The sequence below is a fragment of the Medicago truncatula genome, chromosome 1 (genome assembly GCF_003473485.1).
Source record: "Medicago truncatula cultivar Jemalong A17 chromosome 1, MtrunA17r5.0-ANR, whole genome shotgun sequence".
Lineage (NCBI taxonomy): Eukaryota > Viridiplantae > Streptophyta > Magnoliopsida > Fabales > Fabaceae > Medicago > Medicago truncatula.
In genome coordinates this window covers 12434256-12459121 of record NC_053042.1, presented here as the reverse complement: position 1 = coordinate 12459121, position 24866 = coordinate 12434256, and the positions used below count along the sequence as shown (strand labels likewise).

General features: G+C 31.5%; 3 protein-coding genes across 3 annotated transcripts; all 3 read right to left on the bottom strand.

Annotated features, from left to right (window-relative positions):
- Positions 1 to 329: 329 nt before the first annotated feature.
- On the bottom strand, positions 330 to 2708 carry LOC25482681 (cold-regulated 413 plasma membrane protein 1). The gene is made up of 4 exons (XM_013611273.3): positions 2446 to 2708; positions 1487 to 1594; positions 1301 to 1371; positions 330 to 911 (listed from the first exon to the last, which is right to left on the bottom strand). The coding sequence occupies exons 1-4, from the start codon at positions 2592 to 2594 to the stop codon at positions 652 to 654; spliced, it is 588 nt and encodes a 195-aa protein (XP_013466727.1). The 5' UTR covers positions 2595 to 2708; the 3' UTR covers positions 330 to 651.
- Positions 2709 to 3552: 844 nt separating this feature from the next.
- On the bottom strand, positions 3553 to 6669 carry LOC25482680 (allene oxide synthase 3). The gene is made up of 2 exons (XM_013611272.3): positions 5883 to 6669; positions 3553 to 4443 (listed from the first exon to the last, which is right to left on the bottom strand). The coding sequence occupies exons 1-2, from the start codon at positions 6632 to 6634 to the stop codon at positions 3726 to 3728; spliced, it is 1470 nt and encodes a 489-aa protein (XP_013466726.1). The 5' UTR covers positions 6635 to 6669; the 3' UTR covers positions 3553 to 3725.
- An 11852-nt stretch (positions 6670 to 18521) lies between these two features.
- On the bottom strand, positions 18522 to 21247 carry LOC25482679 (allene oxide synthase 3). Its single transcript, XM_013611271.3, has 2 exons — positions 20424 to 21247; positions 18522 to 19369 (listed from the first exon to the last, which is right to left on the bottom strand). The coding sequence occupies exons 1-2, from the start codon at positions 21161 to 21163 to the stop codon at positions 18652 to 18654; spliced, it is 1458 nt and encodes a 485-aa protein (XP_013466725.1). The 5' UTR covers positions 21164 to 21247; the 3' UTR covers positions 18522 to 18651.
- Positions 21248 to 24866: the final 3619 nt, after the last annotated feature.

The window sequence follows — 24866 nt, the reverse complement described above, 5'->3', positions numbered from 1 at the left end:
ATAATCCCCAAATCATCCGTGGCCAACTAATAACTAAACTGCGGCAGACACGCATCAAACAACACAAGATTGGAATCCAAGGAACCTATGAGATTTGTTAATGCATCTGCACATTGATTTACCTCCCGATAAGTATGATGAACAATCACTTCCCAATCCATATCCAACATCCTTCGAATCTTCATCACTAGAGACCTTCCATCTGGAGAATCCTGACCACCACCGCTGCATCCACATGTAACTCGACGCGCAGAAAATCAAGTCTTCTAGCATAATTCTTGTAAGAATGATTACTTATAACAATATTTTCAAAATTATAAATGTTAAAATTTTCTCCAACTGAAGTAGCAAGGTCTGCACTTCAAGAAACACAATGATATATGATCCACAGGCTAACCAAATTATGATTTCCAAGTACAATAATCAGTTTGTGAATACACAAGATACAAAAATACAGCATTGCTAATCATATTTTTAAGGATTGTTGAAGCTAAAAAGTCTTCCACTAATGATTCACTTCATATTTATACACATACCAACTATAGGCACATGTGTAAGTTCCTAGATATCGGTTTCGATCAAATGAACAACATAGAAGCCAAATTATTACACTTAAATCAGCCGAATACAAACTCCACCCTATGTTTATGCCTATGTGGTAATATAGAGAACCAATGTCCAGATGGGGTAGATTAGCAGAAGAATTATGCCAATTGTATTTGACATGCCATAAGCTTTTGTGAATGAATCTCTAAAGCCACCGGATGCCCGAATATGTTCTTGCAGCAAATAACATGCAATGATAAGGCATACTACCACGCCGCCAACTGCATCACTTCTAAAGGTGTTTGCAAATAGATCGGGAGCAACAACAATAAGAAGAATCAAAGCGGCGGGTAATTCCAGCCAATCTGCGATAACCGTGACGAAAAATTATGCATTACAGTGGGAAAATGTTTCGTAGTATTCTTTCTTGTTCCCTTTTTGCAAGTTCTACGCTGCTCCTAATGGACCAACATAGGGAAAAAGTGGTTAATTGTTAGGACGAGGGGAAATTGTTAACAGCAGGGATTGAACCCTAGACCTCGTTCCTTCAGCGTTCCAACCTATAACACTAGGCTACATCTTTAGGGACAAACTAACATCTATCTATATAACTTTGAGGTGATGTAGGACAATTTGAACTGAGAAATATATATAAATTATGTTAATGAATAACAGCAAATATGTTGACAGAGACGCCGTTATAATGTGCATCTAATAAATAAGAGTGATATCACTCTGTGAAATTGTAACATACCAGGGAAGTGTCTTGGAAAGAAAAGTCGTAATACAACAGCAATGAGAGCAATCCATCTCCCAATCTCTGCCCTGTGAAGCCATGAAAATAAGTAGCATGATAACAAAATAACAAACACAAAATTTGGTATTTGAGTAAAATGAAGGGTAGGAAGTTAATAACAATAAAGCATGAAAAGCTAATCACCTGAAGATGGAGAAAATCCAAGAGGGAAGGCTTAAGAAAATGTAGGGAATGAGTAGTGATGTGAAAATGTTGGTCTTCCAGTTTGTACGATCCAAAATCAACAAATAACTGCAGTGCACAAACAAAAATTACCATCAATAACATGGAAAAACACCCGCTTCGGCAAATCACTTTGTAGCAAATTTAATCTAGACACATAAAATTTACATATATATAGCTTTAGAAGACAAAGGAAAGCTTAACTCAACACAGACTAAAATGGAAATGCGTTGAATATGACTCATGTTCATTGATAAGAGGGCAGACACTCGGGCGTATGGTAGCAGAGTAATTGGAGCCGAAAGTGCAACAGAGTAATTGGAGCGGAAAATGCAACGAGTGTAGCAGTACGGCTCAGAGCACATGACTACAGTTTAGGCCCAACGAAAAATTTTAAGATAGTATCCGAGTCCATCCAAGATTCGTAGGGTCACCTGCTATCAGGTTTCCGCTAGCGGGCCACTTTGGCTATGCTCCATATGTCCAGTCCCAGGCATGAGGTGGGTGTCCCACATTGGAAGTGATATGGCCTGATTAAGTGTTTATAAGCAGGGAGGCGGTCCTCACCTCACAAGCCGGTTTTGTGGGTTTGTGTTAGGTCGAAACACAAATTCTAACCTATTCTAACTTGAAGCTATGGTTTTTAGCTTTTAACTTAAAACGTGATTTTTAAACTCAATCCTTTTTTTTAATCAACTCACTTTTATATGATTCAAACATAAACCACTCCACATTCAACTTAATTTTAACTAAAATAAACTAATTCAAAATCAAACACACATCTTCACAAAACAAAACAAACACAATAAGTTGCTTATCTGCAACAGATGTGAACAAGCGATGAATATAGGAAAAAATTATATAAGGATGAATTTGAAGAGAATTGTAAGGAAATGGAATTCAGAGCTTAGATTACATACATAGCAGCAATAGACGCAATTAGTTGGAGGACGGAGATTCCAGAACCTGAGACACCAAGCAGAATGAAGTTATTAGCAGCCAAAGCAAGGTCAGTGAGATCAGAAGTAATCAATTGAGCTGCTGCTTCATCTTCAAAATCTATCCTCATTGCCAAGTAATTCTTCGTTTTCCACGTCAATGCCAAAGATGAATGTTGTGTGGTTGTGACACAACACAAAGGAGGAAAAGATCTAGTGTTTTGTTGTGTACTATGAACTCATACGACAATGAACTTTTCCTAAAAAGGAAGTGCCACGTGGAAGGTGTTAGATTATTGGTTGACATCAAATATTCACCAAAACTATAATAATTTATTTTTTTGAAAGACCAAAACTATAATAATTGAGATGTCCAATTTTTTTATATAATTTGTTATGTCTAAATTCACCGCTTTCAAAACTAGGGTTTAGAGGTGTGTTTCACCATAGAGTTGGCTTGATCATGCTTATTTTTTATAGATCATATTACATGCATGTATTTTTTATCTGACATGATCATCCATTTATCCAGTAGAGTTTGGCTAATATCATCATCGTAGCGTGGCTGACGGAGGGAGTAATAATTAACAAAAGTATCACCTGAAAAATTAAGAGGGAAGATTTGTTTCTGGTTAAAAAGCAAGTAGGTGAGGTTTGTGAGAGACATTAACATAGAACATATCAATGTAAAATTGGAGAGGAGATGTTTGTCACCCAAAAATTAAGTAGGGGAGGTTTGTGTTATGTTTAAAAATGGAGAGGGTGTGAGTGACATTTTAACAAACTTCGGGGGATGTTATTATATTTTCCCTTAATAACAACAACCACAACAATGTTACGTGAGTTTAACTCAATTGATACGGAGTGATTCGAACTCCAAACATCTTATTTATCCACCTAGAAAAAGAGTGGATTTTTAGACACTAAACTACGTAGCCAACCCAAAAAAAATAACAACAACAAACTTTTACAATATTATCTTAAAAAAAAACACAAATTACAGTATTAAACAAACTTTTACAACATTCCACTCGAAAGTCTATGTTACGAAGAAACAACCAAAAACATAAAATTTCTTATTAGTAACCGTGACACTATAACGACAATTTTATAAATATCTCAATGGAAATTGAACAATGTGTATTGAGATTACATAGTCAAACTATTACAACTAATTTGAGATCTCTTGAACAACAACAATACAATATGGGAAAGATACGAATTACAAAACAAGAACATAATAAACAGCTCAAAAAATATATTCATATTGTAGGAGCCTTTGTGAGGGAAGTAATGGTAATAGAAACACCAATAACAGCATCTTTAGTCTCAAACGTAAAAGTATCATATCGCAAGAAAAACACCACCAAAAACAATTTACACAAAAGCACAACAAGATTCTTCGCAGGACATTGTTTATTATCGACAGTAGGGTTCTCAGTTTCTCTCCCATTCGACCATAAAACATATTTCAACAACTTCTCACCTTCTCCAATAAACCTCTTTGGCACAAAAATCTCAGCATCATCGAAAACCCTAGGATCCTTAGTAGCAAAAGATTGGTACCCGAAAATCATCTCACCCTTTTTAATTTCAAAAGCTGCATCGTGACTCTTCACAATTAAATCTTCTCTTGCTTTTGCATATTGATAACGAACGACAGGTTCAATCCTCAAAACTTCATAAACAACGGATTTAACTAATGACATTTTTTCTAACGACTGAATTGTTACCCCGCCTTCGTTTTTTACAATGGTTCTTATCTCGTTTGCGAGTTCTTTGTGTAGCTCTTCGCCGCATAAACCTATCCATTTGAAGAGTATTGGGAATTGATTCTTTAATCCGCCGTATCCATTGAAGCCTGCCATGAAAATGAGATTGTGACAGGCTTCACTTCTTTTCAACCCTGCTTTTTCTGCATCGTTTAAAATCGTTACAGCTGAAGAAGAAAATGCTTCGTAGAGCTTCTTGTATGAGGACCTAGCCAAACATGTCATAATGTAGTTAATGTAAGGGTCACACCTCAAGTTTATATCATTCAAACCCTGGATCAAAGTAGTATATCATAATATTTGGGTACTTAAAAATTCATATTCATGACACACTGTCTTTTTTTTTTTTATCATGTACGTATTGTTTCTTACTATTTTAAAAGAGGTGATATAATTAATGCACTTAAAAAACTTATCATATATTTAAATAGCAAAATTATCATTACATAGATAAAAAATGGAGTAATACAAGAAGAGATTTATGTGTTTTTTTTAGGATTGAAAGACTTAGATCATTCTACGATAATGATTTGAATAAAGTGGCACTGACCTCATCCAAAGAACCAAAGAAAATACAAAAGCAAAGTACATTTGGTTTAGAATACATTCTAGAGGGAAAATGTCATTCATGGTAAAGGCAAGAAGGACCCCCAAAAAATCAACTTTAGGACACACTCTTAAAGTTATCAACTATCTCCCTATAAAGCATTTTCTGGATTTTTTTTCGTACATTCCTCGTCTTCCAAATAAGTCAAATAACTAGATGACATATCACCATTGCCAAATTAACCTCTTGCCTTTCCTAGCCATGGTAAATGGGATTTAAATTAAAGTAGATATGTACTTGGAAGCACTATTACCACCCTAGCCACTTGAAAACCTCATACCAAATTTCCCTTGCAAAAACACATGTGGTGAACAAATGATTTTTCGTTTGCGGCACCCCGTCGCACAAAACACAATCGGCATCCCCTAAGAATGAGGTTTTTGAACTTTATAATCTTCAGTATCAAGGTTATAAAGTAGGACAAAAGCCTTTTAACAAGGAACCCTCCCCCCGCGCAATGGTCACATGTTCTTCTTATCCTTTACCAAAATAATCGCCTCTCAAATCTCCTCCATCGAGAACTCCAAAGATAGGTTTTGACATTGTTCTTAAGATAAAGTTGTAAGTGTAGGTCTAGACTATGAAGTTTTACTAACTTGGTTTATACCATGAAACTTCACTAAAGGCCTAGACCATGAAGCTAAGACCCTTAAGATAGGTCTTGGACTCTTATATGACCTTGATGTTGAAATTTTATTTAAAAAAATTAAAAATTATTATAAATTTTTTAGCAGTTGAATTAATTTTAGAAAATTATTAGAAAAATCTTGAAACATACTTTACTAAATTTTATTTTTATCATATAACTTACTAAAAAAATTAGACCATTTTTTAGAGGTCCATGTTAGCAGTTGAATTATTAGAAAATTAAAAGCTAAGACCACCTTACTTTTTAATAAGTTAAAATAAAAGTATCTTTTTTAAAATCCTTATATACGTATGGTAATCAAATCCTTATATAATTAAAGAGAATCTGATGAAAAGAAAAAAAAAATTCTCAATATAAAACTATATGTTAAAATACGTAGTATTAATCTCACCTTGTCAAACAAGCAGGAAAGGGAACAGTACGAAGCAAGAGATCTTCAAGATAATTGAAAAGCTTAGGAGGTTTTAATGTTTCAATTGGAGCAAGTTGAAAGAGAATCCACGTGTCCAACATTTTAGGACCTTGATCACCAAGGATAGTTTCAGAAGGGTCATTGTTATCACAAAATAGCCTAAACATGAAGTTAAACGAAGCCACACTCATAATAGAGTTAAAATCAGCTTTACCACTTTTACCAGAAAGCCCCTCTTCAATCTCATTAAAACCATCAGAAAGTATAGTCTTAAAGAGAGGGATAAAAGAGTATTTTCCAGAAAGAAGAACGTTAAGAAGTAAACCTTTGATAAGTGCATGGTTTGGTTCAGTTGTGTCTAAGAAAGGACAGACACGGTAGCCTCCAGTGAAGTCTATCGATGGCATGAAGGTACCATCGAAGACATTGTATTTCTCGACTTTTTTGTTGTCGAAGAGGATCGGAAACGATGAAGCATCTAAGAGTGCTATGACTCTTGGGTTTGAGGAAATGAATGGACCTGGTGGCATGTTGGTTTTGAAGACTGTTGAATTGTATTTTTGTATTCTTGTTGAGAAGAATTTGTCTCTGCCTTGGTTATAGAAAAAGTCATGTCGGTCCAAAATCGGTCCGATGAAAGGGAGGCCATAGGTTCCTGGGATTTCTTTTAGTGGAAGCTCTTGCTGGTGATTGCTGATGGTGGTGGAAGATTGTGGTGAAGATGCTGCCATGGGAGATATGAAACTCGATATTTTGATAGGTTAAATGGTTTGGTTATGACTAATGGGTATAGCTGTTTTCTTTATAAAGAGTGGTAGTAGTAGAACTCATGATATGTGTTTTATTAAAATTTAAATACAAAGTTAAGTATATTTTTAGTCCTACAAAATTAGCAACTTTTATTTATAAAAAAGTTAGAATTTTTTAATATAGAATGTATTAAATATGAATTTTTTAAATGTAAAAAATTCAACATAAAAATATTGAAAACCTAGTTATAAAAATTAAATTTTGAACTCATTATTTGTTGAGAAACTTTTTTCAGTGCTCTAAACGCGGCCGTTAAAATACATATTGACTTAATAGTAGAGACTAAAATAATGTATATGATTTTTTTTTGTTGAAGGAATGTGTATGAAAAAAATATTTATTTGTTTTCATTCGTTATATTTTTATTTATTTTTTGCTACTGTTTTTAATCCTTGTAAATATACTCTTTTTATTTTTATTTTTTTAATTTTGGATTCTATAGGTTTGTTTTAGTTTTTAAAATAGTTTTTTTTTTTGTAGGAAAGTTTCGAAAATAATCTTTTACACCATCCTGATATATGTCGGGAACACATCTCTTGGGACAAATAGCATTAATCATATTTTTTTTTAATAGAAACACATTTTAAATTTGACTCGAATAAATTAATAGGATTAAAAGTAAAAAGTATGTATAACCAATATTTCAGCGCACTAAATTTGGTCGTGTACAGATTCAGCCTAAAATTGTCTCACGTTTTTATAATTTCACTTATAGATTAGCTGTGGGGTCGAAATTTACACCAAGCAAATTGTCCAACCAATTTTTCAGTGCTTTAAATTTGAAAGCGAACAAATTCACTAATAGCTTAAATAATTAATTCAAAAGAAGACAGACATAAGTAAAGCCCAACTTGTTAGATGATTGATGAAGTTGGAGTACTCAAATAGTAAAAACATGCATCGAACTTCTAAATACCTTTAAATGTATTGTAAATCAATTGCCAAAAATAAAAATGAAGATAGATGCAAGTTGAAAAATCTTGTAATTTTAAGTTCCTTACTAAGAGTTGGGACACTCTAGTTGTCACTCTTTTATATTCTCCTTCAAATGGAAGGCTTAACATGAATTTTATGACTGATATTTTTTTAAATGATGATTCAAAACAAAGGAAAAAATGATTGAAAAATTGCCGTTTCTTGGTGCAAGGCATTAATGTGGTACTTATGAGTTCACATGTGTTGAGTTGGAGCTTGCATTCTTGTACATGCAATGCTTGAACAAAATGACGATGACATATACAAGGACAACACGGTTTATGCGCATATGGCTATAGTACAAGGTTAAACTAGATGACTTTATTTTTATTTTTCAAAAGAGAGTAAAATAAAATAAAAAAATAAATGCCTTTCTTTAGGTATTTTCTCATAGTCCTTAATTTAACTACTCATGATTTCTTTAAAACCATCATACAAAAAGTTGTTCAAAAACATACTTAAAGAAATGCACTCAAGTTTTGTCCTAAATAAAAAACATTGGTGCTATTTTTAGGCTACATGGTAACAAAAAATAATTTAGTTTTCCTTAAAAGAAACAAATAATTTAGTTTAGTAAGTTTGGTCATTTAGCAGGGTTACCACAATTCACATATTCTTTTCTAAAATTAATCTGACTTGCATGTGTCTGGGTTATTTGAAAGGAAATAAACAACCGTGTTTTTAATCAGAAGACATCAAAGTTACATCGGTTGACAAACAGGGTAAAAATGCTTTCCTTTCAGTGGTTAAAGGCGTGTCTGTCAACCTTTCTTTCGGCTATCATGACTGGTGGAGACACCCTCTACTCTGCATGAGAGTTTTACCGTAAATTTGTTGTTTTTCTTCTGTTTATGTTTTTGGTCCGTTTGTTGAGGCACTAGTGACTTGAATTTGTACAAACTTTGAGTGGCTCTCTTTTGCACGCCTTGTGCGAGATGAATCACTCCTTTTGATCTATTAATTCCATTTTGGCTTGTTAAAAAAAAGTATTGACTTTCAAAGTTAGAAATCAAAGTGATTATAAAAAAGTTTGATATGCAGCAAAAATTGTTTAGTGATTGTTTACGGGAATGAAAATTATTTCTCTTTTCAAGTAATTTTTTGATTTTTTTTTTGGGTAGATAGAGGAGATGGTAAAGCCATCATAAACTCACACACACAAAGTTGAGGTACCGGAGTTCGAACCCCAATCATGACGTCCGGCCTAACAATTTCAGCATAACAGATGAAAACTTTTAAAAAGTACTATTTTATTAAAAAATGATTTTTTTGCACAAAGAACAACTATAACAAATTTGCAGATGGTTTGAGAATGATGAATGAAGTTAGATAATTAGGACAGGATTAGTTTTAAAATTAACCAAGTAAAGTCGATTAGCCCTAAGCACAACAAATCAACAACGTACCAATAAACAATGAGTTGGGTTAAATTTCAACTTAGTGCCCCTACCTACCATTCTAGATTTAGCTCATCCTTCTAAAGTATCTCTCTAATTTAAGATTGGAAAGGAGGACTTTGGAAAAACTAAAAAATTGCACTAAGGTCGGTTTTAAAGAGTTTATATAAATTCTTCAATTTCAATTTATTTTTATTTTTCTAGTAAATAAAGAGGGTTGACATCCCCGTAAGCATAGCTCAGTTGGTAGGGATATTGCATATTATATGCAGGAGTCGGGGTTCGAAACCCGGACACTCCACTTCTCCACAATTAAATTGTGTGAGCTCTAGCCACTAGGCTACTTGACCAAAAAAAAAAGAGGGTTGACATCCATCTATGTTGGTATAATATTTTTAAAATTTAAAATGTATTAATCACGTGCATTAATTTATCGTTCAATAAAAAAATACTATTTCAATAAAATATGTAAAATATTTCCATTTTTTCTCATACTCTCCAAAACCCTAATTTCCTCTTCCTCTCCCCTAATGTGTTTCCAGCTTAGGACCCACGTACGTACTAGTGATAAAATACAGTACGTCTCTTCTAATTAATATTAAAGTATCTTATATATCTTCCTTTTTGTTTTTGATATAATGAATCTCTATCTATTCTAGTTCTAGAAGATGTTTTTTAAGGTGATGAGAAGTGAAATGGAAAAACGCATTGAAGAGTAAAATAAAGGCTTAAATGCTCTTTAGGTCCCTTAAGTATTTAATTAGTATCGTTTTGGTCCCTTAACTAAAAAAAAGATTGTATGAGTATTTAAGTTTCTTTTTAATCTCGTTTTGATCCCTTCTGTTAGGTTTCCGTTAGATTTAATAAAAAACGTTAAGTGTGGACACGTGTCACCTTGTGATTGGCTGAATATTTTTTTTTAATAAAAAAAAATCCTTTTTTTTTAATAAAAAAAATCCTTTTTTTATAAAAAAAATATATTTTTAATATTGAAATAAATTTTTTTTTTTAAAAAAAATCCCGGAACCAATGACAAGGTGACACGTGTCCATGAGTTAACTATTTTTCTAAACCCTAATGGAAATCTAACAGAAGGGGCCAAAACGAGACTAAAAAAAACTTAAATACTCAAACAATTATATTTTTTTAGTTAAGGGATCAAAGCAATACCAATTAAATACTTAAGGTACCAAAAGATCATTTAAACCTAAAATAAATAAAGGGTTCTCACTTTATCGATCTCTTTGACAAATTAAGTAAGGAAATTGAGAAAGTGAGGGAGCTTTTTCTTTAATAACAGAAAGTAATTAAGAGAGCTCGATAAGTGATAACATAAGAATTATTCTTATAATGGATATGTGAATCCTCCTCACTTGCTTTAATTTAAAAATAAAATAAGAAATATTATCAAATAAAAGCAATTATTTTTCTAAAATCTAAGTGAGATATGAAATTTTTAATATGATTTTATCTCAAATAACAAAAAATTATCTCACTTTCTTTTTATTCAAGAAAGATAAGGTGACTTCAAAGTTCAAACTTTTTTGGTGGTGGCCGCCGGTTGGTATTCGAACCCCGAACTTTGCATATATTATGCATTGTCCTTACCAACTGGCTAAGTTCATAGAGACCTTCAAAATTCAAACTAAAATAATAAACAGATGGTGTGAATGGAGAGATAAAGAAAATAATTTCTCTCGCGAAATCAATTATATCCAACTCAATTCTGTCAAAATATATTATTACTATTTAATGGTAAAGTGTTCTGCTTCATCAAGATATTTGACAAACCTGAAAAATATCATGTTCTCCACAAGATGTAGATATTGATATTCATACATCAGTTATGAGTATCTTTAAGAAGACAATGATTAAATTGACCACTTATAATAAAAGAGACAAAGAACAAAACAAGCAATGGCAGGATGTTATGATCGGGGATTCGGGGTTCGAACTCCGATACCTCCACTTATGTGTATGAGTTCATAATGGCTTTGTCATTTCGTCTATCTACAAAAAAAAAATGAAATAAAATAAAATAAAACTCGTTTCTCATCTCTACATCTTTAAATGTTTCTATACATTCGAATTTTGTAAAAAATGACAAATGAAAAGCAAGCTCTAATGCAAAATTAAATACTTGGGGTCCTACCTACTAAAACTATGGTCAAAATTTTATGAACCCCTGATTCAGTTGTCACTTATTCACCTCTATATATGAATGCATGAACTCCTCTATGTACTTTACATTGTGATTCTTTACATGAACTTTTCGATGCACTTCACACAACTGTTATGGTCTATGATGCATAGGTACGTGTATGGTATCCGGTATAGGTACGTAGGTACGGGTGTGTAATACGGTAAATTTTAAAAAATAAAAAGTATTGATGTGTTGATATAAAACATAAAAAAAATAAAAAATAAAATAATCATGTGAATTACTATCATAGTTGTTGTAAAAAATGTTTAGAAAAAAAAATCAATTATAATGAAAAATAGTATAATATTATTCGTATTTTGATCATGTGTTTAACCACACTTCTATCATCATTTTGCTAAAGAGTTTACTTTTTTTGTGCACCCTCAATACTATTTTCATCAAAGACAGAGAACTGAAATACAATAAAAAAGAAAAATTATTTTGCTTATTTTTCCACCGCCCGTATGTTTTCGATTCACCAACTACAGCGAAACGACTCCGTAAAAATGGTACGGTTTGGTACGTAAGTTACGAGTACCGTACGTGTACCCGATATGATATGTATCTGGTACCAATATTTCTCTATGTTTGGAATACCCCCATGCTTCAGAGGTTATGATTCTTGTTGATTTTTGGCTCAAAATTGGTATTGAAGATTATGTGAAATCGTGGCATGTAAGTTGGTCATCGTGACACGATTTCACGTTGTGCAGTTTGGGTGAGTCACTAAAAATAACGTAGAACGATTGTTGGATATAACAGTCAATTCATATTGCACAATGGATTAGAAAATGGTAACTCATTATTTGTTCCGAACTTGTCTCTTAAAATTAATTCTCTATATGTTAGCAACACATCTTGTAGCATCTTTAAAATCAAAGTTGCAAGCATATCATTCATTTTCAGTTTATCTGTCGATGGCACCTACGTTTTTTTTGGATGAACAAAATAAAATCACTTAGTAATTATACAAATTCATTCCAACTTATCCCAAAATAATATACAAAATTCAACATACCTCGTAAGAATCGTCATTGAATTGGGATACATTTCTTCCATTGAATATATTGAGAATTTCTTGTATATCCATGTTCCAGTGGCTAACACCTACAATTTTTTCTTTTAGAAAAAAGCAAAATATTATCAACCACTATTTCTTTGCACAAGAAGTACAAATGAAACAATCACCAATATACCAAAAGCATAAAAGGGTCAAATACAAACTCCTAGTGTAGCTATTATGTTAAGCACGGAAGATAATTGGCGATCCAGAACAAGGAAGAGTATGTTACAACATATTTAGATTCTAGGTTGTGCAAGATGAAAGCAACATCAAGTGAAAAAAAATAATAAAGGGGTATAAGAGTCAGTCATATTATGAAACCATAGTGAAACAAAGATGAAACCAACAAAATTTGTTTATGAGTGTGTGTGATGTGTAATTTTTTTTAGAGGAGTGTGAATGTGTTTTTGTGAAAGAATGGTGGCTAATCTATGTTTTTATGAGTTTACATTTCAATACCAACCGATAGAATTGGGATACGTAAGGTAGATTTAAGTTTGTCTCCAACGTTGAATCGAATAACCCGAGTGAGGGTAATAAATGATGGGAATGAGTTATCGACGATATGGTTTGAGTCATGGAAATGATCATAAGCTTGAAAAGCTTTGAAACATTGTATTGACTTCTGAACGGCTACGATCATTCAAGATGGGAACCACTTTGACTTAACAGAGCAGAGAAGGGTGGCCTAGAGAGAGGTGGGACTCATACCTATACTCTGATAATTAACCCTCATTTAAAAATAAAAAAAAAATAAAAAAGACATCAAAGATTCTACCAAAAAAAATTGTTCTTAAATCTATTAAAAATGCAAATTTTGTTATATTGCTATTCACACCACCATTTTGGGCGTAATTAACCCTCTCTTTTGCTCTTTTTCACCACTGTGACATACGTTTGAGTTTGGCGTAACTATATGGAGACGAACACTTCAGTGAGGAAATATTACCACATAACATCACCTTAAAATTTGAACAAATAAGGAATGAATCAATTGAATTCATAATCAACAGTAACAAATCTAACAACCGAACAAGACAACCTTTACAACAAATGAGTCTCAAAGCCTCAATCATGTTCTCAAACTGCTGATCAAAGGGATGATATTTATGATTTTTTATGTGTTTGATTTGTATTTGAAAAAATAATGATTTTTTCCTTGGTTGATTGGTGAATTTTTAATCGTTGTAGAGCTTAGAATTTTTTATATCTTAGAGACAAAGGAAAGTTTTCATTAAACTTTAATTGTAATTTTTTCATTTAATAAATTTTTAGAATGAAAATATTGAGGTAGAAAATTTAGAGTTATATATATGTATCATATTTCTCTTTTTTTTTTTTTTTTTAGGAAATGTACTGGTTATGTTTGATTCAAGGATGTAGTTATTTAATAAGAGTTAAAAGAGAAAAAAGTACTCATATTCTTTTGATTATATGTTATGTTATTGTTTCATTAAAAGAGTTTTTTGATTAAACTATTAAACTCTTGATAATCTAACATGTCACATGATTATTTTTTATGAGAATTTCCTTCATAAAAACATGAAAATAATTTTTAAATTATTTATTGTGCTGCAGTTATTGCTTATCGTTTTCTAATATTTATAACAACCCATAATTGTGATGCTTTCTATGTAAAAACAATGTGCCTTTATCTGGCCTAATAGTGAAATACAAGTAATTCCTATCATGTTTTCATACTTCAATGAGGAAGTGTATTTGATTATGTTTGATTCAAAGATTTAACTATGTAAATAGTCATAAATTTATACTTCACAAATAAATTTGTGATAAATTTTGAATTAATATTCGTCTTCTCGATCAAACCCTATACTTAATTTTTACAACCTCTAAAGTAAATAAATGATATTTTGTTTAAAAAGGATTATTGTAGACAGATTGCATAAAAAAACTTAAAAGTCCAAATTTTTCTTTGAGACGACCTTTATCCTCTTCCAAATTTCTTTGGATACTCAAATTTCCTCTCATAATTCAAATATGAATGACTTAGTCTTCTTTGTCATATAATTATTTGGTTTGTTGGTAATATCTATTTTTTCTCTTAATTTTTCCTTCATGTTTTTCATAAATGATTATATTAATGTTACAATATAAATGTTTCATTCCCCTCTCTCTCTTATATAGACATGCATGCTTTATTATTGAGTTTAATTATTGTACACTAATCATCTAAAGTTACTTTACACATGCATTTAATGATGCATTGTCGTGACAATTAACGGTATGACAACTCAAGTGTGTTCATATTTCTTAATCGGAAATGATAAACGTGCACAAATTTTTTGACACAAAAATGACACCAATGAGATTTTTTGTAATTTCCTTTAAATTGCAAGGACAATTTTGTAAAATCATCCCCCTATCTTTTGTGTGTGTTGCCTCTTCACTCACTCGCTTCATCGTTCTTCTTCTTCTTCTCTCTCTGTCACCTACACCAATGATGAAGACCCAATATCACCGGAGAAGAAGGAGGCATGGTGGTTGTCGTTGAATCCTAGAAAAAGATGAGATATGGTTGTTGAGATCCGAGTGAAATAAGCATGGTGGTGGTGGTTATGGTGGTGGTGGTGGTGAGACAGCGTGGTGGTGAGGAGATTTGGCGATGGCCGCATCGAGTAGTATGGGGTCAGAGATAGATACAGTGGGACGCCGGCGGCCATCGGACGGCGAGTGGGACGTTGGTGGCCGGTGAACTCGAGATGAGAGAGATTTGCAGAGAAGGGAGAGATAGAGAAAGGAGAAATAGCTACAGGAAGAGAGAAAAAAATGATATTTTTGAATAGTGTCATACGATGGTGTCTATATTGTGTCCCTATTTTTGTGTCCAATTATCAAATTTCTTTCTTAATTGATATCACAATACATCATTAGATATTTATAAAATAATTGAACACTAACGATACATACAGATTAATTCCTTCATTATTTTCTAACGGTAACAATAAAAAATGAAACATGTTATAATGTGATATGATCAATGACGTCACTGTTGTGTTGGACCAACACCATTTTAGGCCTAGATGTTTAAGTATTTCTTTAAACAAAATGCAAATTTAATCTAAAAGCACAAGTTAAGAAGATAAATATAAAATTTTAACAGTAAAAGTTGTGTATATAACATCTTAAAAACTTAAAAGCAAAAGTTGGGTGAGTGAATGGAGTTTGAAACCCAACCTCTGAATATATTATGTAATGTCCTTTACTAACTGAACGAAGCTCAAAGTCAATAAAATTTAGGTTTATTATCAAGTGATCACATTCACTTTTATTTTTATCATTTAAAAAAAATGTCATGCTAAATTATGCCCAAAAGACGGTAGTTTCTTTTTAAGGCCCTAAGGCCATTAATTAAGTAGCTAAGAAAAGAATTAAAAAATAATTTTTAAATACACAATTTTTAAGATCATATTTTTATATTTGACTTCTTAACTTAACTTATACCACAAGTTAACATTTCGCTTATAATAAACATACATAATGTGCTGATATTTTTAAAAAGTTATTTCAATTCCAATTATAGATTGATGACGAATTTATCAAAAATTACGATCAATTCCATTCCAATTTTCATGCAAAAGTTTTGGCGTGTATAACAAACATTTGTGAATTTGATCATACACGTCAAAAAAATTGTGATGTTCATCTTTTTTAACATTAGTCTATTTGACATTATAAGTGAGTATATCCATAAATACAATTTGCCATTCACCACGGTTTAATTCTTGCAAAGAATATAGGCTTCCACGACTTGGTGGGCTATATTGATTCTTCGCTTTGTATCAAATCTTATAAAGTCTTCTTTAAATAAGTTTCATTAACAAACCATGTTGATTCAAGACATTAAAGACATGTTGCAAGAAAATGGTCGCTTTAGAATCATGCATTTCTTATAATATCAATAATAAATATTTATAAGGACTAATATAACAATAAATAAGTAGACTGATGAAACTAATATGACAATATTATCGAAATATTTTATCGTAAGGGAATAAATTGACTATTTCTCGAAGTACATATCCAGCAAATACAAGAGGAGACGGTGGGGGCAAAGGATAAGGACGCTTCGATGTAGGCATGACAACAAAATTCATACATGTGGTTACCCACCTGAACCAAATCCAATTTGACGGATTTTCCCCACTTTGACTGGGTTTCGGTATGGGTTTTGGTTTTTCCCGATTTCAAAACACGGATATGGGACGTGTAACGGGTATATAGGTACCCACCTCGAACCCATACCCAAACCCGTCCCAAATGTAGAAAACTACTATATGTTGACATGACATGTTATTTTGTTTTATAATTGGCGTGTTATAAAAACTACCACTGATATTTAAAGGAGCAACTAAATTTATCGGTCTAACAAATGTTAAAGTGAACATATTGTTGGATAATGCATTACAATATTTCTCTAAGGGTTGCAAAAAAAAACTTCTATTTTTTATTAAAAAAAAATATTCAATGCGAGGATGGGGATGAGGCGGGGATACCCAAACTCGTCAGGAACGGGGATATGGTTCAATAACTCATCCCCGTTAAAAATGGGTAGGGCAACGGATAAATATATGAGAATCGGATATGGGGACGAGGAATGTAAAATCCGTCCCCACTCCATCCTATTGTCATGCGTACTTCGATGGCTTCAACATATATTCCATTTTCTACTAAACAACGTTATCATGCATTTGTTGCAGTTGGTAGATAGGTTAAAAAAGTATATATTATTAATATGGAATGCGTGTTCCACGAGAACTTGAAATTTAAATTGTAAACTACACATCACTGCTTAGTTTAATCAGATTTAGTACGTTGGAAAAACCTTGTTTAATCAGATGGAGTACGTTTGGAGGTTTATATAGAAATTTGCCGGATTTGAGAATAAATTAGTAGTTTGTACGCAAGTAGTAAATCATATTCAATTAAGATAAATTCATCTATATATAGTTGTAACAATTTTAATTCGATTTTACTTATTACCTCTTTCAACCATAGGGATGTACATCAAAATAGTAGTTGTATGTATATTTTAAAATAGGATCTAGGACACTTGTTAAAGAATTAAAAGCGTTAATAATTTAAATTTTCAATGGATTGAATACATTGTTTTTCAAAATAACGTTTTTTCTTAAAGCATTTCTCTTTGAAATATTGTGGTGCTATAGTTTGAACATACAATATTCTTCAATTTTCAGTATATAGTGTGTATAAACTTCGTAGACTTTTTCGACAAAAAAAATAAAATATAGGATTAAAGAATAGCTTAGTCTAAAATGGACTAAAACAGTCTTTTTTTTTTTTTTTTGAGGGAGAAAACAATCTTTTTAAAAATCACGTGATAATAGAAAATTATTTAATATCCAAGCTAGGATTTGATCATTTCGACTAATCCAATGGATAAGACGAATTGTCATATATCGTATCAACAAAATATTAAGCTTATCTCATAGAATTAAAGAAAGAAGAGAAAAATATTATCTCCAACTTAGAATAATTGAAATGTTTGCTCCATTTTAATAAGATTATATTTTCTCATAGTTGACATATATGAATACTTTAAAAATTGATTAACTTTAACTAGATTCATAACATGCATCGACAATGTACATTTTGAATATTCAAGTTATGACAGCCATGACTTTTAATCTCTACGCTCTCAATATTGTCTAATATATTTTGTTAAAAAGAGTTTTTTTTTTTTTTTTTTATGTACATAAATTGAGATTGTGTCTCAAGAAAACAATTTTTGATATAGCAGACCCACTTTTTATATAATTTCAAACGTATTTTTATACGATGTTTCATAAGTTGTCAACTTTTGATTATTCAAATATCATTATTTAAAAATTATTAGAAATTCTAACGACGCTCGACAATACTCTTTAAAAGTGAAAACTCGCCTCCTAGTCTTTACAGCTAAGACAACGATCATATTGTTGGCTCACTATGAGTTACATATTTATGCTTTCGTTTGTTTTAATCGAGTTTGTATAAATTAAGTCACTATCTCAATTGTGAAAATGAGTAAGACCGTTAACCTCTATTATCAAAAGACGACATCTCAATTGTGCTCCCCTACTTAAAACGTCGAAATACTTTCAATACATGTGTGATATGTTATTTACTAATAAAATTTCATATACATGTAATTAACAAAGAATGGAAAACACAAATTATTAAACAAACTTGTACAATATTCAACTCCAAATTCTAAATTGAGAAGAAACAATCCAAAAGGAAGAACAAAACAATAACTATAAACGAAATGCAAAATCAAATTCAAACACTAGAAGCCTTGGTGAGTGAAGTAATGGAAACAGCAGCACCAAAAGCATTATTTTTAGTCTCATTCTCAAAAGTATCATAACGCAAGAAAAACTCCACCAATAACAATCTACACAAAAGCACAACAAGATTCTTCCCAGGACATTGTTTATTCCCCACAGAAGGCTCTTCAGTTTCTTTCCCATTAGACCACAAAACATACTTCAATAACTTCTCACCTTCGCCGACAAACCTCTTCGCCACAAAAACCTCAGGATCATCGAAAACCCTAGGATCTTTTGTCGCGAAAGGTTGGTATCCAAATATCATCTCACCCTTTTTTATTTCAAAAGCCGCGTCGTGACTCTTCACGATTAAATCTTCTCTTGCTTTTGCATATTGATAAGGCACAGCAGGTTCAATTCGCATCGCTTCATAGACAACTGATTTAACTAACGGCATTTTTTCTAACGACTGAATTGTTACTCCGCCTTCTTGTTTTACCACGGTTCTTATCTCGTTTGCGAGTTCTTTGTGAAGCTCTTCGCCAGATGAACCTAACCATTTGAAGAGGATTGGGAATTGATTCTTTAGGCCACCGTATGCATTGAAGCCTGCGGTGAAAATGATATTGTGGAGAGCTTCGCTTCTTTTTAAACCGGCTTTTTCGGCTTCGTTTAACATTGTTGTAGCTGAAGTAGAAAATGCTTCATAGAGCTTCTTGTAAGAGGACCTGGCCGCAACAATTTAATGTTAGGGATACACTAACATTATACAATGCTCAAAGTTTTATCTCTTATCGATGAAAAAGTTGAGTGTATATATTCAAATAAATCCTTAAAATAATTAGATTTTGATTTTCATGAATCTAAATTTTCCTTTGGAATCGTTAGATTCTTCCTAGACATCATTATGTTTGAGTAAAATACTAATCTAGTGACAATTATAAATTATCACAGTTTGCACATGATTTTGATCATAAATAAGGAGTTCATGTTTGCAAGAATTTGAATAACAATAAAAAGAATTGCATCAAGAGTTATCCATAATTATAAAAACAACAAAAATATGTAAACATATTTTTAAATACATGTTTTTTCCAAAAAAAGAACAATTAATTTCTGAATGAAAAAAAGAGATGTCAACTTTTATCTTGAAATAAAATTTGTAACAAAAAAAAAAGTACCGTAATAACCATCACATTTTCACCACAATATAGTTTTCATTTTTTTTATATTTTATGCTCGAATTAATATTATGTCCATTGCTTTTTAGTTATTATTTTTCACTATACATTTATGATAATAAAAATACATCAACCGTTAATAAAAATAATTTAATAAAATAATCACTCTTTTTCTCGCATTTATCATCTCTTTTTAATTTGTTTGAAGTAATCAAATGCTACAATTAAAATAGGAGGGAGTCTACGATTTAAAGTTGACTAATTCAAGTATTTGATCTCATTAACACGGATGCCACATATGCCTTGACTCAGTCAAAATTTGTCTGAGTCAAGATTGCAAAAAGTGCAATACTTAAAGTGCTGGATTGTAATTTATTTTGTTAGGAGCTAAAATCGCTACATCGTGATAGGTCAAAACTGCTATTAAGCCTTTTATCAATAATTGATACCGTACTTTTTTCAAGTTTGTCTTTAGTGATTATTATTTCATCATTTTCATCATAATTAATGCTGTTAATACATAAAAATCTGAAGTAAAAAAACTTATAAAATAAACAAGAAATTAAGAATCCTATGTTTAAGGGTGTGGTATGAATCTCACCTTGTCAAACAAGCAGGAAAGGGCACCGTACGTAGCAAGATATCTTCAAGATAATTGAAAATCTTAGGAGGTCCTAAAGTTGCAAGTGGAGCAAGTTGAAAGAGTAACCAAGTATCAAACATTTTAGGACCTTGATCACCAAGGATAGTTTCAGAAGGGTTTTTATCATCACAAAATAGCTTAAACATGAAGTTAAACGAAGCCACACTCACCATAGAGTTAAAATCAGCTTTACCACTTTTACTAGAAAGCCCATCTTCAATCTCATTAAAACCATCAGAAAGTATAGTCTTAAAGAGAGGGATAAAAGTGTCTTTTCTTAATAAAAGAGTATTAAGATAGAAACCTTTGATAAGTGCATGGTTTGGTTCAGTTGTGTCTAGGTAAGCACATACACGGTAACCACCGGTGAATTTTGTCGACGGCATGAATGTGCCGTCGAGGACGTTGAGTTTTTCGACTTTTTTGTTGTCGAAGAGTATCGGGAAAGATGCGGCGTCTAAGAGTGCTATGACTCTTGGGTTTGAGGAAATGAAGGGACCTGGTGGCATGTTGGTTCTGAAGATTGTTGAGTTGTATTTTTGGATTCTTGTTGAGAAGAATTTGTCTCTTCCTTGGTTGTAGAAGTAGTCGTGTCGGTCGAAGATCGGTCCGATGAAAGGGAGGCCATAGCTGCCTGGGATTTGTTTTAGTGGGAGCTCTTTGTTGGTGGAAGATTGTTCTTGTTTTGAAGAAGCCATGGTTAATGAAACTCTTGATATTTTTTGGTTTGGTTATGACTTATGGTATATTGTTTTTTATAATGAGGTAACTTGTACTAGTAGGAGCAATGATTTATGATTTTTGTTTCTATCCTTTAAAAAAAAAAAGAAGGAATGATTTGTGTTTTGAAGTACATTATTTTTACAATTATTTTTTAATGATCTATGAGACGATCAAAGATATACATGACAATGAATTATGATGGTGGCGGTGTTGTAAATAGGACAGTTTCATATTTTAAGAATTTTTGTACAAGATAAAAATAGATGTTGCAAATATACATTTATTCATTAATTTATTTATTTTGTACTTTGTTTTTTTTTTTTTAGGTCTTCTTGAAATACGATTTATCTACATTGAAATTGATCCAATAATGTAGAATATTTATTTTGGAGTTCATTAACCACTTTAATAATTGTATTATTCGTCCTGTAAACATAGCTCAGTTGGCAAAGACATGCATTTTTATATGCAGGGACTGGGACAAAAAAAATATTGTATTACTTTTTTTTTTATAGATGATTTGATTTTTCTTATTATACTGAACTATTTATTGCTTTTTTTTTTCATATAATTTTGAGACACAGGGATCGAATATTATAATAGATGTGATTGAATTGTTTGTTTTATGTTTTGGTAGAACGTGATTGTAATTCTTGACCAAAAAAAATGGGAAGAACGTGATTGTAATTGTATATAATCGAGAGGGAATTTGGTCCTTTCCTTCATGTAATGTGTTGTGTGTATTCATTGCAATTTGCAAGGTGTGGAAAATTTGTTAATTTGTATAATTTAGAAATGATATATGTACATCTGTTTTTTAACAATTTTTTGACAACTTTCTCTCTCATATTCACATTATATTCTTAATTTATCTCTTCTTTTTTCTCTCTCTATTGTTTTGGACCAATAAAAATAAAATACATAAAAGTTATCATCAAAATTGTTAGATATGGTTGTACAAATATCACATCTCTTGTCGAAAATGATATCGCATGTGTTGTGTCATGATGTGGGGTAGAAGATGTAGATTACAACGACAAAGTATTGGGTTGTATGCTATTCAGGAATCTTTCATTGAACATTAGCTGGTCAACAATACCCCTCGATATTAAGGACCATTTCCTTCACTTCATTATATATGTAAATTGAATAAGAGATGGTATGAAAATGTGTTTATAAGTGGGGGGGTAATTCTCACCTCACAAACTCATTTTGTATGTTATGTTAGACTCAACCATGATTTTTAAGATGGTATCAGAGCATCTTCAAGATTCATTGGGTACTATCATGTTTCCGCTACCGAGCTACCCACCATTTATATCCACAAACCAAGCCCAATAGGGCTGATCGCGGGGGGTGTGTTATGAGTTCGACATCAGATAGGAGATGACCTGACAATATGTTTATAAGTCGGAACAATCATCACTTCACAAACTGATTTTATGGGGTTGTGTTAAACTCAGCCGCAATTTCCAAGAGTAATATTTTTCACACTTTATTTTACCTTTATCTTTCTTTTCATATCACAAATCTATCATGTTTATTATATCACTCATTTTATATCTTTCTCTCTTGAAATGACCACCAACTATTTTTCTTTAGTATTAGATGGGCTGCTGATTTGATTAGATTGAATTACATGTCACTTTCAAATATCTCTAGCTTGATTTTTGTTACATTTTTAGTAAAAAAAATTATGATTAATATCATTGACGACACAAATGATTTTCCCGTTCAAATCATGTCTAATTTATTTATGAAACATGTCCAATTATATTAATTCAATGTGGATTATAATATTATGCTCACATCTCCCTTCACAATTGAGGAATTTAGAGTTGATATTTTTTCTATGAAGCCAAACAAATGCCCACGACCGTTCTTCAAGCAAAACCAACTTATTTCATGAGAATTTTTTTACTCTACCTTCCTCCTCGTGTGATGAGATTGAAAAGATGATGAATTCTTTTTTGTCGAGGCATTCCGATTCACAAAATAAAGGCATCATTGGTTCCATCATTGGTTCTTATGCATGGGATAAATTTTTTATGCATAAAACTGATTGAGGCAAAAATTTATCACGTTTCAATCTTGCTATGGTTGGGAAACACGGTTGGCACTTGGCATATCATGTCTTATATCCTAATTTTCTGTCAATGGGAGCATTGGAAATGGAAGTATTCCACTTTTAATATTAGTGAAAATTGGCTCTATGATTCTTCTCTATGAAGCAATATGCAGTATGTAGATTATTTAATTTATAAATTCCAATATAGCTAGGCTACCAAGCACTAAAATGATACCACACATATGTTGTCTAACTTTATATGTCGTTTTCAAATTTCAATCATGTATTAATTTGATATTTTTATTATATTATTATCACTTACTATATTTTTTTCGTGTGTGAACTGGTTATCTTCTACGTACAACTGCAGATGATTAATTCTTTAAATCAAATATAAAATACAATATTTAACAAAGCTCGTTTAATTCGTCTAATTTTCTTTATCATATTAATTAATAACTTTTATCTAAAAGTTTATAGTTTTGAGATAAAGGGATCGAGTACTATAATAGACATGATTGAATTGGTCCCTTCCCTCATGTCATGTGTGAATTCAGTACAGTTTGCAAGGTGGGGAAAATTTGTTACTTACTATAATTGTGGAATTTGATGTGCATGTGCTAAATAGTACGAGTTCGTGTGTAGCTGTCTGGTCAGATGAAATTGGATGATTACATGTGACTTTAAAATGTTTTTAACTTTATATGTTCCTTTCAAAAACAAACAAAAAAAGAACTATGTTTATTTTCAGTGAATTTTTTGTTATTAATTATATCATTGATTAATGAAATGATTTTCGGGCTTAAATCATATCTATTTTTTTTTTTAAGAAACATCCAGCTATATTTAGTGAGATAGCCCTAATTGAGCTCATTACTTCTTTTATTTATATGGCTCATAGTAATTGATAATTCTAGTAGGTTATACACCCTTGATGTTTTTCTATTTCTAAGGTAAAAGTTAAACTAATTACAATTAGAGAGCTTTCGTGACTCATATTTTCTACTTACAACATGAATTTTTGGTGAATCATTGTCTAATCCCATTGTAATCTTTCAAAGTTAATTTATATATATATATCATATATGAGATCAATTTATATTAGTACGTTGCTAAATAACTTTTTACCAGATATACAGAACTTATTGTTATAGAAATAAAATACTTACTTACACATGCGTCAAGCCAATAAGTTCTTTGGTTGATTATCTTAATAAATGGTCTATAATGGATCAATACTTAATTAATATCATTAGAAATTTCAACGTTGGTCGACATTACTATTTAGAAATAGAGTTAGTAGCGAGGCCTTTATAACGTATGGTTTTACAAATTGGAAAAGAAAAAGTCAAAGCGCAGAAAGTTTCTAACAATTTCAATTGTTCTATCAATTGGATGGTTGATAATTTCGAGAGTTAAATAATATCATTTTCAAAAAAGAACAAATCGTAGAAAATAATTGTGAGGTATATTTCTGCTTTAAAAAATGAAATATAATATAAATTTAATGCTACAATATATATATATATATATATATATATATATATATATATATATATATATGATGTCTTCATTATTTAAAATTTCTGATTCCACTACTGAAGAGAGGT

What these genes read in the sequence shown, in the direction of transcription:
- LOC25482681 (XM_013611273.3), bottom strand. Translation starts at nt 2,594, where the DNA reads ATGAGGATAGATTTTGAAGATGAAGCAGCAGCTCAATTGATTACTTCT. An exon ending in ATTGCGTCTATTGCTGCTAT is followed by an intron (nt 1,595 to 2,445) that starts GTATGTAATCTA and finishes TGTGCACTGCAG; the next exon opens with TTATTTGTTGATTTTGGATC. An exon ending in CTTTCCAAGACACTTCCCTG is followed by an intron (nt 912 to 1,300) that starts GTATGTTACAAT and finishes CGGTTATCGCAG; the next exon opens with ATTGGCTGGAATTACCCGCC.
- LOC25482680 (XM_013611272.3), bottom strand. Translation starts at nt 6,634, where the DNA reads ATGGCAGCATCTTCACCACAATCTTCCACCACCATCAGCAATCACCAG. An exon ending in TTTCCTGCTTGTTTGACAAG is followed by an intron (nt 4,444 to 5,882) that starts GTGAGATTAATA and finishes ATGTTTGGCTAG; the next exon opens with GTCCTCATACAAGAAGCTCT.
- LOC25482679 (XM_013611271.3), bottom strand. Translation starts at nt 21,163, where the DNA reads ATGGCTTCTTCAAAACAAGAACAATCTTCCACCAACAAAGAGCTCCCA. An exon ending in TTTCCTGCTTGTTTGACAAG is followed by an intron (nt 19,370 to 20,423) that starts GTGAGATTCATA and finishes TGTTGCGGCCAG; the next exon opens with GTCCTCTTACAAGAAGCTCT.